Source organism: Pelmatolapia mariae, linkage group LG9 (genome assembly GCF_036321145.2).
Source record: "Pelmatolapia mariae isolate MD_Pm_ZW linkage group LG9, Pm_UMD_F_2, whole genome shotgun sequence".
Classification (NCBI taxonomy): Eukaryota; Metazoa; Chordata; class Actinopteri; order Cichliformes; family Cichlidae; genus Pelmatolapia; species Pelmatolapia mariae.
The window spans coordinates 7,473,778-7,486,198 of NC_086235.1; the positions used below are offsets into that span (position 1 = coordinate 7,473,778).

At 41.1% G+C, this 12,421-nt stretch overlaps 1 protein-coding gene across 1 annotated transcript in view; it reads left to right on the forward strand.

Annotated features, from left to right (window-relative positions):
- The first annotated feature begins 346 nt into the window (after positions 1–346).
- The window catches only part of LOC134634046 (zinc finger protein 208-like), a 38,645-nt gene continuing 26,570 nt past the window's right edge, over positions 347–12,421 (forward strand). Inside the window, exons 1-3 of the mRNA XM_063483080.1 lie at positions 347–547; positions 7,494–7,599; positions 8,843–9,523. Of these exons, the coding sequence (XP_063339150.1) occupies positions 7,582–7,599; positions 8,843–9,523 (699 nt within the window). The 5' untranslated portion in view covers positions 347–547; positions 7,494–7,581. The remainder of the gene's footprint in view (positions 548–7,493; positions 7,600–8,842; positions 9,524–12,421) is intronic.

The window sequence follows — 12,421 nt, forward strand, 5'->3', positions numbered from 1 at the left end:
AATCATTCGAAAAAGAGAAGAAGAAACTATAGAACATGTTATATTACACTGTGAGAAGGTAACTGATCCAAAACCTCAGTAACATAAAAATGAAACTGGATCTTATTGATTTACTGCAAAAGGACTCAAGAAGTGAAAGTTATCAGGCCTTATTCTAGTTTTTCAAGGAGAATAAATGGTTTGGGACGAGTTGAGGATCGATGTTCCAGTTCACACTCCACACCAGTTGGTGGCGGTAATGCATCATTTTGTTGTTTGACAACCGCCAATGAACGATATAAAGAAGAAGAAGACGCGGGCGGAGCAAAGTAAGAATGTTAAACGAGAGGAGGTGTTTGCACAGAGAGCTGCTTTTTCATTCAAAGAGTATAAAGTAGTACCAACGTTTGGATCGATATCTGCATCGATCTGCCCACCCTTGTCTCCTGGATCGTAGCTGAGATCAGCGTGAACCACGTGGGTCTCTGCTCCCTGATCTGTTTCCTGTGTTTGGAAAGAGTTCCAGCTTCATCACGGAGTTTCTCTCGGTTTGTGGGCTCATCTAAAGGTAAGCACCGAGCTAACTTTACTGTGAGTTCAGTTCATGTTGAGTTTAGCTCCTGAATGAGGTCTTCTGCTGCTCTCCTCGGTGTCTGTTCACAGTTTATTGTGAACACGTTGAGAGAAGAGTGAGAGAGTGTTTGGAGAAAAACACCAACTAATCATTAGCTCAGCATGCTGGGAGAAGTTGGAGCAGAAAAGTCTTTTCATTGTCCCTGCAGCTGTTTTTCTGCCTGCACCAAACCTCTACAGCCTCATTTCTATTTGAAGTGATAACAGGAAATGGATGAGAGCGATCTGCTGCAGTATCAGGGTCACAATAAACTTTATTGTCCAGCTGCTGTGGATGAACACATGAGAGGAAGTGAACTCCTACAAAGTCTCATTTTAATGAGTCTGGCTGCTGTAAAGTGATGCACAGGAAGATGTTAACAAAAACTAATGAAACAGAGATGAAAGTAAACAGTGTTCATATTTGAAAGCACAGAGAATAAAAATATATTGTGCTGGTTAATGTGCAGCTCTTGGTGATTGTTGAAATCATGTTTTTAATCATGTTGTGAATTGAATGTTGGGTTTTATTTTATTTTGTCTACAGAAGTTTTTCCCACTTGTGATCGTTCAGATTGATTTGTGGGGTTGACTTGAATCATGTGAAGGTTTAAAGCTGCTCTTCCCCCCAAAAAGAATAAAGTATAATCGTGAAGAATGTGATAATGTCTTCCTGTGTCAAACACAGCTGCAGTCAAAGCAGGAAGGAAAGCACTGAAACCGCTGATCAAAGCTCATTAATCAAAGACCGCTGATCAGTGGCCATGAGTACCATTCACAGAGAGTTGGGGAGTCGCTGCAATCACAGCATTTGATCAATGAGCTTTGATTAGTGGTTGTTGATCAATGTTCATGAGGATTTGCATATTAATGCTCAATAACTGACCTCACAGCCCATTGTTCCTTCAGTGGTCCTCGTTTCAGTCATTATGTAAATGCACTGTTTATAAGATTGGGACAAGCTACAGTCAGCTGTGGTGATGTGCGAATCATGAATGAATCGTTCAATACTCGACAATCACTTTACTGACTCGTGAATCATCATTCCATAGCCTAACTGACTCACTGACTCATCCTTGTTGCTGTTAGAAAACTAATTTCATTAGTAGAAATATATCTAGCTTATAATTAAAATTGTGGAGAAAAACACAACATCCAGTATCTTAACAAAAACATTTCTGCTCTGAACTGTAAGAAAAAACCCTGAGTAGAAGCTCACATCAAGAAAATAGCTCCTCGGTTCACAGTAGCATCACTCTCCTAACATGCTAACAGCAGAGTTACTCACCCCCTATGGCGTTATTTTTGTGTCACTATTCTGAGTGCAATTAAAAAACATTTGAGCGCACGTAAAAAAAACATTGCACTTGCAAGTGTTGCATTTTGAGGAGAAATCAGCTCAAAATGACGAAATGCAATATCCCAGAATCCATTTCGTCCAAAACTCAAACGAGGCAGTGGCAGAGGAACACAGAGTGGCGGAGTTTGAAATATTACTCTTTCTGGGTCACAAAATAAACTTTTAAGATATTTTCATGCGAGAATGTAGCTGTGTAAACTTCAAATATCTGCTCGATTTATCAAGACATCACATATTTGCACAAGTGCTCTAAATTGGTAAATGGTAAATATTTGTATAGCGCTTTACTAGTCCCTATGGACCTCAAAGCACTTTACACTACATTCAGTCATCACACACACATTCATACACTGGTGATGGCAAGCTACATTGTAGCCACAGCCACCCTGGGGCGCACTGACAGAGGCGAGGCTGCTGGACACTGGCGCCACCGGGCCCTCTGACCACCACCAGTAGGCAACGGGTGAAGTGTCTTGCCCAAGGACACAATGACCGAGACTGTCCAAGCCGGGGCTCGAACCGGCAACCTTCCGATTACAAGGCGAACTCCCAACTCGTGAGCCACGATTGAAGGAACGCCATTCATCCCGGACTTCAGCTAGAATGAAAAAAGACACAAAGCTGGAGTTATTCTGTCTTTACGCTGTCAGCTGCCTCTTCTTCTCTCATTCTCTCCCCTCCCTCTCCTGTTGCTACTTCAATCATCAGGGCTCGCAAAATCGCTAGCCCGACGTCCCGGGGCTAGCGATTTTTCCAGTCGGGCTACCAGAATCTATCCCTGCCCTGCCCGTCGGGCTATCATAGGAAGGAAAAATATATGTCAATGCTTTTGCATTCTTTCGGAAATGTAGCTGGGTAAATATGTCATTGGCATCGGTGAACCACTGTCAATATGTGACTAGGGCTGCTCAATTAATCGAATTTTAATCTAAATTACGATCTGGGCTTTCAACGATCATTAAAAATGACTGAGCCGATTATTAGCACCTCTCGCGCTGCTCCGTGTGGCAAATCGAGCGCACCTCTCTGCGTTTCGAACACACGGCACAACAATTAAGAGGAGCTAACAGAGGGAAGCTCGGAAAGCTAAGCAGAAGTTATTTGGAGAGGAGAGTGACTGCCGTTGGCTGAAAAGAGAGGTAAAAAAAACCCTTCAGTGTTGTGGAAACATTATGGGTTCGCGGAGTCAGACGTGGATCAAGTAGACATAGTGTGTAAACTTTGGTGTCGTAGCTGCACCACAGAGCGACGTGGCAAAGTTCACTAAACATAGATGTTTACATTTATTTTTATTGCAAACATTTGCACTATTATCAGTATTTACACACTATTTTACACTATTTTTGACAATCTTTAAAGCCATTATTCAATACATTGTTATTGTTAAATAAATATCATCAAATAATCGAGATCTCAATTTCAGTGAAAATAATCGTGATTATCATTTTTGCCATAATCGAGCAGCCCTATATGTGACATATTGAAATCGCATTTGAATTTGCGCTTGTTTTTTGCTTTCACTTTGCAATCGCGCGAACTGTGTATAGAGAGCGACAGTACTGATTGGTGAGTGACGATAATTTGCGCACCAATTCCTCTGACATCGTCTTATCAATCGTTAGTTTACTATCAAACATGACAAGTGAAATCTCCCGCAGGAAGCTTAAACATGTGAGAGGTTGATCGCGCAGAGAATCGCTGAGCGTTATGTGAGTGCGTGTGTAAAGGCAGCAGGATATATATTTTAGTTCTGCTGAGCCAAATAAGACCGGTCAGGGTGAAGAAGTGACAGCCAAAGAAAAGCCTACCACAAAACGGAAAAGATATGACAAATCAGACTATAAGGCAAAAAGAAAGTGCAGCTTTATGGTTTCATGGACAAAAGAATTTCTGTGGCTGGAATATGACAAGCTAAATAACCAGGGGTGCACATAAGTGGTCCGCAGGTGCGCATTCGCTGTCAAAATAAAATACGCGCACAAGATAAGAAGTTGCAACGCGTGTTTGCGTCCATAAGATTTTCTGGAGGAGGACAGACATTTGTTTAGAACTCTTAAAGATGTCGAAGAAGCTCCTTTAAGCAATTACTTTGGTGTTCCTCCACCTCCAAAGAAATGTCAGATGGAGTCCGAACCACAAAAGAAGCGCGTATTCTAGGAAAAGTGGTTGCAGGAGGTGAGCTGGCTTTAAACAAATGATGAACGCACAGAGATGTGGTGCAGAATGTGCCATGAAAATCCCGCTCTAGCAGACAAAAACAGTGCCTTTTATATGGACGCAAACGCGCGTTGCAACTTCTTATCTGGTGCGCGTCTTTTATTGTGACAGCGAATGCGCACATGCGGACCACTTATGTGCACCCGTGTAAATAACATAATGTTCTGCCGGGTGTGTTGTTGGTTTCCCTCGATTTCTGAGTCGACAAGTGCCTTTGTTACTGGGACCAGTAATTTTGAGAAAGGCCCCCATTAGGACCCATGAGAAATGCAAGAAATGGATTATTGCTCAGTCTGTAAATAACATACTAAAAATAAACCTGAAAAATCTGTTAAGGACAGCGTACTATGTTGCAAAGAGTGAACTACCACTGGCAAAATTTAGCAGTCTTTGCAAACTTCAAAAAGCAAATGTCCTAGATCTTGGTTCCACTTGCCTCTTACCTGTGATTTCAGTGGAAATTTCAAATTCAGGATCTGACACAGACTGATTCCTGTTGTACAGTTCTTACAAGTTCATAGAAATTTCTGTTCAATTACAACCAAGTATTTGAGTTGATCATTGTAATTTTTATACAATATTGTAATTTGTGTTTCAACAATTTTTTGATTAATGTTTTGTTTCCGTAACGGAAACAAAACAGGAAACAAAACATAAAAAAATTGCTTCCTTTTTTATTCGGGCTACTTAAATTTATTTTGGGCTACCAAAATCTGAAGAGTCCCTGCCCGAAGGGCTACCAGGGATTTTGAAATTTTGCGAGCCCTGATCATGAAACTGATCAATGATCAGCTGATCGCCCACTTTGCACCAGAAAGAGGAAACCAGCGGATGTTGCGCTAAACAACAGCAGCACGTTTAAGCTTGATCAGCTGTTGTTAGAATTACTTTCTAGTATCAGCTGATGTTTGCTGGAGCCACAGCTGTAAAAGCTGCTGGTCATGATATCGGTTTTGGATATGTGGTGAGATGGAAACATGAAGGTGATACAAATCATACATATATACCAACAAGACAGTGTACATCACTGTCACAACAGCGTCTATTTTAGTTCAAAGGCTTTATGGTTTTTCCTGTAATACCTGGTGGTGTAGTCGGCCGATGTTTTTTGTCAGTTCAGCCTTATATATTATATTTAACTCGAGTGACAACCGGGTGAGCTGGTGGGTAACAGTCATCTCTGAAAACGTTAGAGCACTTGTGCAAATATGTGATGTCTTGATGAATCGAGCAGATATTTGAAGTTTACACAGCTACATTCTCGCATGAAAATATCTTAAAAGTTTATTTTGTGACCCAGAAAGAGTAATATTTCAAACTCTGCCACTCTGTGTTCCTCCGCCACTGCCTCGTTTGAGTTTTGGACGAAATGGATTCTGGGATATTGCATTTCATCATTTCGAGCTGATTGGAGACGAAAACAGCCAATCAGATTTTGGTTTTGTGGCACAAATATAACGGTGTACAGAAAGAGTTAAGCGCGCATGGGCAGAAATGTTGGGAGCGCAAGCAACACATTGCGAGCAAGCGCAAGTGCAAAAACTGAGCGAGAGGGGCTGCTATTGTGTGTGTGTGTATGGATAATAGCAAACACGGAAATACATTTTTTGCACGCAGCAATGAATTTTGTTCACTCAAATTTAGCTTTTTTTTTTTTTCGCTCAAAATAAATTTCTCCTCAAAATGCAACACTTGCACCTGCAAACGTTTTGTTTTTTTTTTACGTGCGCTCAGAATAGTGGCACAAAAATAATGCCATAACCCCCTCCCTCCTGTGCTGAATCGTAGCATGAACGAATCACTCAGGACTCACTCACCTCTTCCCTCCTGGCTTACAGCTTCTTCTTCTTCTTGGTTGGCAGCCAATGTTAAGGAGCATTACCGCCCCTAGCACACAGCTCAGTGGACATTTAGATGAGAAAATATATATTTGACACATTTTAGGAAAATACTAATAAAATAAAATAACAAAAAATAAAATAAATGTTCCCTTTAGAAATCTTTTTTTTTGCTCAAAAAAATAGTTGTTTTTTGTTTTCAATCACTTGTCTTAACAGTAGGATTTACATGAAAAGAGAAACAAATTAAGTTTGAGTGGAAATGTACATTTTTTGCTCTCTCTGCTCAACTGACTGAGTGACTCAAATGACTGAAAAAGCCTGATTCACTTTGGTGAGTGACTTATTCAAACGCGATTCAGTAAAAAGAATCGAATTTACCATCACTAGTCAGTTGAGACTGCATTGATTCAGTAAAGGGACTCGATGTTATAATCCCTGATAATACATTGCTTTAAATGGAGAAAATCTTGAGGAATGGCTGTTATGAGGAAAGGCAGCCCAGAAACTACCAGCGGCAATCATCGTTGTGTGCCTCAACTTTTGGTCTTTTCGCCTTTTCAAGGAAAAAAGGTGATAAAGAGAAGTAAGACAAAAGGGACGAGAGCCGGAAGGGGGGCGCCCAATCTGGCTTCCCACACCTCCCGCCGGATCGGGCTGTTTGCTCTACCTCCCCACTGCCTCCCAGAAAAGGGACGCCCCCTGATCAATCCTAGGCGTGTTTCTCGTGGTTAGTTTACTGCCTTAGCTGCCCAAGTGACGTCAGCCTGCCGTTGCGCCTGACCTTTGATCCCAATCTGTCTGAGCAGTTTTGCTGTTGTACTGGCCAAAAAGCCCCTGCAGTCAGCTGAGACTGAAGAAGTCACTTGGATGAGTGACGAAACGTTTCTCCTACTGCAAAAGCTACGTCCAGATGAACAGAATCAAACTTTAGGGAATGGTGGAGGTGGTGGGACTGGGGGGCTGAAGGTGTGGAAAGTGTGGGGTGGGGGAGTAACAGGTCTGTCCCTGTTTGTGGAAACCACAGGAGGAGCTGTTCAGGCTGTTGGCTGGGTGTGAATTGTTGATGGAGTCTTTAAAGTTGTAGTTGCTGTTTTCCAGACTAAAGCAGAGTCGTTAGCTGAAAACTGGTTTTAGAGGTTCATTCAGGACACCTTCTCAGGCTCTTACAGCCTTACCTGTATCATAACAAAGTGTATAAACCCCAATCCACCTTTAACATGGTCCTTCTCCCAAACCCTCAAATATGACTTTCTGGCCCTGTCATAGTAAAGGGCTGCTTAGAATATTAGAGCCAATGTCACAAAGTTCCTCCTGAAGTATAAGTGAGTGAGAGAGTTACCTCACTTTGCAGCACAACATGTCTCACAAGATTTCTACAAGCAATCAGAGTGAAATTTGTACTTTGTGTTGTCAGATGAACATATGAGACACTTTGACTCTTCAGTGCAGTGTGGAGCCTAACAAAGATCTGTTTTGTGTCCCAGCTGATCAGCAGGAGGAGAAGAGTCTGACGGAGCAGCAGAGGAACATTTTCAGCCATCTGGACTCAGCTGAGTCACTACAGAGGAAACAATGAGCTCAACACAGAAGGTGAGGAAAATATCACAGTTTCACCAAATAATCAGTCACGTCTAAAACTCTCATACTCCCAACCTGTTATATGACTGTGTTGTATATTATTATATATACAATCACTTCACTAAATAATCTGCCTCAGATTGTTTTGCAGAATCGTTCAGTATATGAAAAACATAATGTCACATGTACAGACCCAATATCTGATTTCAACACATGAGGACTTACATGTAAGCTTTACATTTCCAGTTTATTAAATGCACTGTGTACAACTGTACAACAATGTACAACTGAATTAACATTGAGTTGATCAAATCCCATTGAGCAGTCCTTCCCTTTAAATCTAACCTCTCTTCTTCCTCTCCTGTCCTGTGTGTCTTATCTTTCTCCATCTCTGAGTGAAGTTAGCTCTCTTTCTTTTCTCTCCCTGTGATGTACAGCAGCTGGACCTTTAGCGAGCAACACACTGTGAGACAAACTGCACACAACAGGCTAGCTAGGTACTGAAGTACTGCAACTGCAACTTATGAGCACCTGCAGTTGTTTAGTCCTGTGCAAGAGGGGGAGAAAAAAAACCCCACCAGCCCATTTTAACCCCTGACTATGGCACACAGTTTTGCCTCTTTCATCTTCATCTTAGCTTTCATGTGTTACTGTTTAGGCTTAAATTGGTTTGATGTTTGATGCCTGCAGTGATGAAATAACTCCCCGCAAATGCCTTAAACCAAAAGTAAAAAGCCTGTTTTGTGAATTTAAGGAGTAGAAAATACAGATATATATTTTTTTAATGTAGGGAGTAAAAGTAAAAAATTCCTCAGGTTACAATCAGACTGTGACGTTTTCCTTCACTGAACCAAGCTAGTAACTGTTACATTGGATTTATTATCATTTACTAATTTAGAAAATTATAAAAAATATCTAATAGGAAACAGCAATGGGAAGTATAAAGAAAGTATAGACCTGGTAAAAATTTATTACTTTTCTGAGTGTGTTAGCATGCTAGTATTAATATTTGTGTACAGCAGGAGGGATGGGCATGATTTTAGAGTGTTTGAACAGTCATGAATTATTTTTAACACCAGGTTGGATGTAATGTGTTAGAACTACCAGTAGGTGGGGATAAGAGACCTTTAAGGTGTTTGGTGCCACACTCCACCTTCAGGTTTAAAACTAGTGTTAATGGAGGGAGTTTGAAGGTTCAGTTTGTTCCACGACTGCATTTCACTCACTGCCTCTGTTTGTATCTCTGTCACTGCAGGACCAACATGGAGCGAGAAGTCAGAGCACTCAGGAGGCCGACAAACCTCACAGAAGAAAGAGAGAGAAAACATACACCTGTGACGAGTGTGGGAAGGATTTTAGCCAGCCGGCAAACTTAAAAAGACACCAGCTCATCCATAGTGGTGTTAAAGAGCATACTTGTGACGAGTGTGGGAAGGATTTTACTGGGAAGGATTCACTAAAGCGGCATCAGGTCATCCACACTGGAGAGAGACCGTTCAGCTGTGACTTGTGTGGAAAGACTTTTTCTTGGAAGGATGCTCTAAAAAAACACCAACTCATCCACAGTGGAGTTAAAGCCTACAGCTGTGATCAGTGTGGCAGAGCTTTTACTCAAAGTAGCCAACTACAGAAGCATGTAGTTACCCACTCTGGAATTAAGGCATACAGCTGTGACATTTGTGGAATAACTTTCAGCCACATAGAGAGCCGAAATAAACACCTACGCATTCACACCAGACATGTTGTGTACTGCTGTGATCAGTGTGATAAACAGTTTATAACAGGCACAGATTTACAACAACATATGTTTACCCACACTGAGGAGAGACCTTATAAATGTGACCTGTGTGAGAAGACTTTTAAATCTCCACGTTACCTGAGACGACACCAACAGATCCACACCAGAAAGAGACTCTACAAGTGCAGTTACTGTGAGGTATGTATTTATATTTGTATCTCGTCATTTTAGCCTGACTGTTTGGAACAACTCTGCTCATTAAACTGTGTTAGCATGTTCGCAATTCTACTGCATGGAAAAGCAGCTCTGAGTGATTATTCAGATTTTCATTTCAGTTATGATTTTTGTTTACACGATCATGAAAAACTAAAAGTGGTGAAAATTGATATGATGGTGTTATTTAATGTTCAGGCAGTTTCCTGGTATATCATGGTATTGTTATTATTTCATCATAAATGGCCTTTTGTTTACAGCGGCTCATTCCTCTGTCAGGAGCACATGGAATAAAATAAAACACAAATGAAAATAAGCACAAAACCAAACCATTCAGTAATCTTCTCTTATGGTTAACAAAGTTGTATCATTACGTAATGGTATTGTAGTATTGTAGCAGTAGTATCAATTCTTATTTGTAGCTTTAGTACTTTTAGACATTAATGTTAAAATACTCATTTAATGTTACAATTGCAGTGTCATGGAGGTAGTAGTGTTTGTCTTGTGTCTCAGTTAGCTGAGTGTTATAACTGCACAGTTACAATGTTATTAATGCAGTATTAAATTAGTATTACTGCAGTGTTACATTAGTAGTTTAGCACTGTGTTGGTACCCTGCAAATATTAGCATACTAGTACTTTCGTGTAACTCAGATGTTACTGTAATATTAAATAAGTATTACAATAGTGTTATGGTGGTAGTATTGTAGTTATTGCAGCCCAGTAAACTGAGTGTGTTGAAACAGTAATTGGACGTCTGCAGAGATGCTCTTTATTTCAGGCGACGTTCAGGATAAAAATGTTGAAGGACTGACTTACACTGTCTTTGTGTCTTTATTTAGAAGCAGAGCGACACAGATGGATCCAGTTCTCAACCCTGTCATCACTGTGGTGGTAGGAAAGACTTTCGTTGTGACCTCTGTGGCAAAACTTTCAATTGGGAAGTCTCCCTAAAAAACCATCAACGTAGACACACTGGAGACAAACTGAAATACTGCAAAGAATGTGGGAGAGGCTTCATCACACCAACTGAGTTAAAACGACATGAACTGATTCACAGTGGGGTTAAAAAGCACCTCTGTGATCAGTGTGGGTCATCCTTCATTACTGCAAGTGAGCTTAAAAGACACAAACGATTCCACACAGGAGAGAAACCATACAAGTGCAGACACTGTGACAAAAGCTTCTCCCAATCAGGTAATCGTAACCTTCATGAATGTACACACATGGAAGGAAACTACAGCTGTGACCAGTGTGACAAGAGCTTCAGGAATCTCAGTTCATACTCCGAACACAAACGATCCCACGTTACTAATAAACTGTTTCACTGTTACCAATGTGCCAAAACATTCACTTCATTTTCTGCCCTGTGCAAACATCAGCGTGATCACTCAGGGCTGAAATCACTCCCATCACTGGATCACAGTGAATCTGAAGAGACAGAAAGATCCTCTTCTGGTTTCAGGGTCAAACTTAAAACCCTTGAGATCAGGCTCCACAGAGTTCAGATGTAAAAATGTGATGAGGCAGCTGTGAATGAACATGTTCCTCTAGTGTACTGAGAAAAATTAAATGGGTGATGAGTAAGATAATCATGTTAAACTGAGTTATAGACCTAACTGCTACGCAGGTGCGCACGTGCGACAAAAATTACGAATGCGTAGTGACACTCATGTTACCAAGCGTCTTTGCGTACTTGACCATCTCATTCAACCTTACACGTGTTGCTGCAGCTTCTTTGGTGTTTCGCCACCACCTAAGAAACACCAACCGGAGCCAGAGCCGAAGAAAATACTTTTTTCTAAAAAGTGGCTCCAAAGTGCCGTGGCTTGAAGCTAACAATGAGTGCACTGAAATGTGGTGCAAGTCATTGCTAATAAACAAGCTAGCTGAGAAGAAATGTCCATATTTATATTCTGAGGATATTATTATTGTAGCGGCTAGGAGTAAATGTCAGACGTGCATATTCAGCTGAAAGGGGCACGGATCATGCAGAGCATCACGCCATCAGCTGGGAGTTAGGAGCCAAATTGCAGTCTGGCAAATTTTGGGGGATGCTTTCCGATGGATCTGTGTACATCACAAAAGTCGAGCAGGAAATCATTTACATTGTGTCTGTGTCCATCAACGGCGAGTTTACCTCTGACTTTCTTGGACTGATTGAACTGGGTGCTGACCGCACCGCACAGGGATGGACTTGTGAGACTTCCTGTGGACACAGACTTGGATGACTGGACAACAACGTTGGTCGCTGCATGCACAACCGAGGCTGCTATCAATGTGGGTATGTCCAATGGCGTTGTGCCAAAACTCCAGCAACTTGCTACAGTTGGAGACTCCCTTGTGCACATTCTGTGCACAGCACACACACTGGAGAACTGCTTAAAATCACTTGATCTCAAGGTTCCTAACTGTGAGACATTTAATCGCTGTGTGGTCAAGCTGCTGCAGTTTTATTTGCAAAAAAAAAAGTGGAGCAAAAAAAAATGCTTGAAGACCACCTGCCAGCCATTATAATGTAACTGGCTACAAGTGATAACAGTGACTTCTAGCATATCTGCAATAGAGCTTTTTCAATGCGTACTAAAAACCGTCTCCTGGGACTCACCTGAGTAGCTCACTAAAAAGTTATGTATGGGCTCAAAATGTGGTCATAAATATTTTGTACTTGTAAATCAGTTTTGTATGTGTAAAAAGAATTTGTGTGTGCGTAAAAAAGATTTGTATGTGTAAAAAAGATTTGTGTGTGCGTAAAAAAGATTTGTGTGTGCGTAAAAAAGATTTGTGTGTGGACTTTGCCAAAAAAACCCTGCAAGTTACAAGTACGGATTTTGACCCTATTTTTCTTCCTTTCATCTGATTGGTCAATGTCATGTCAATCACA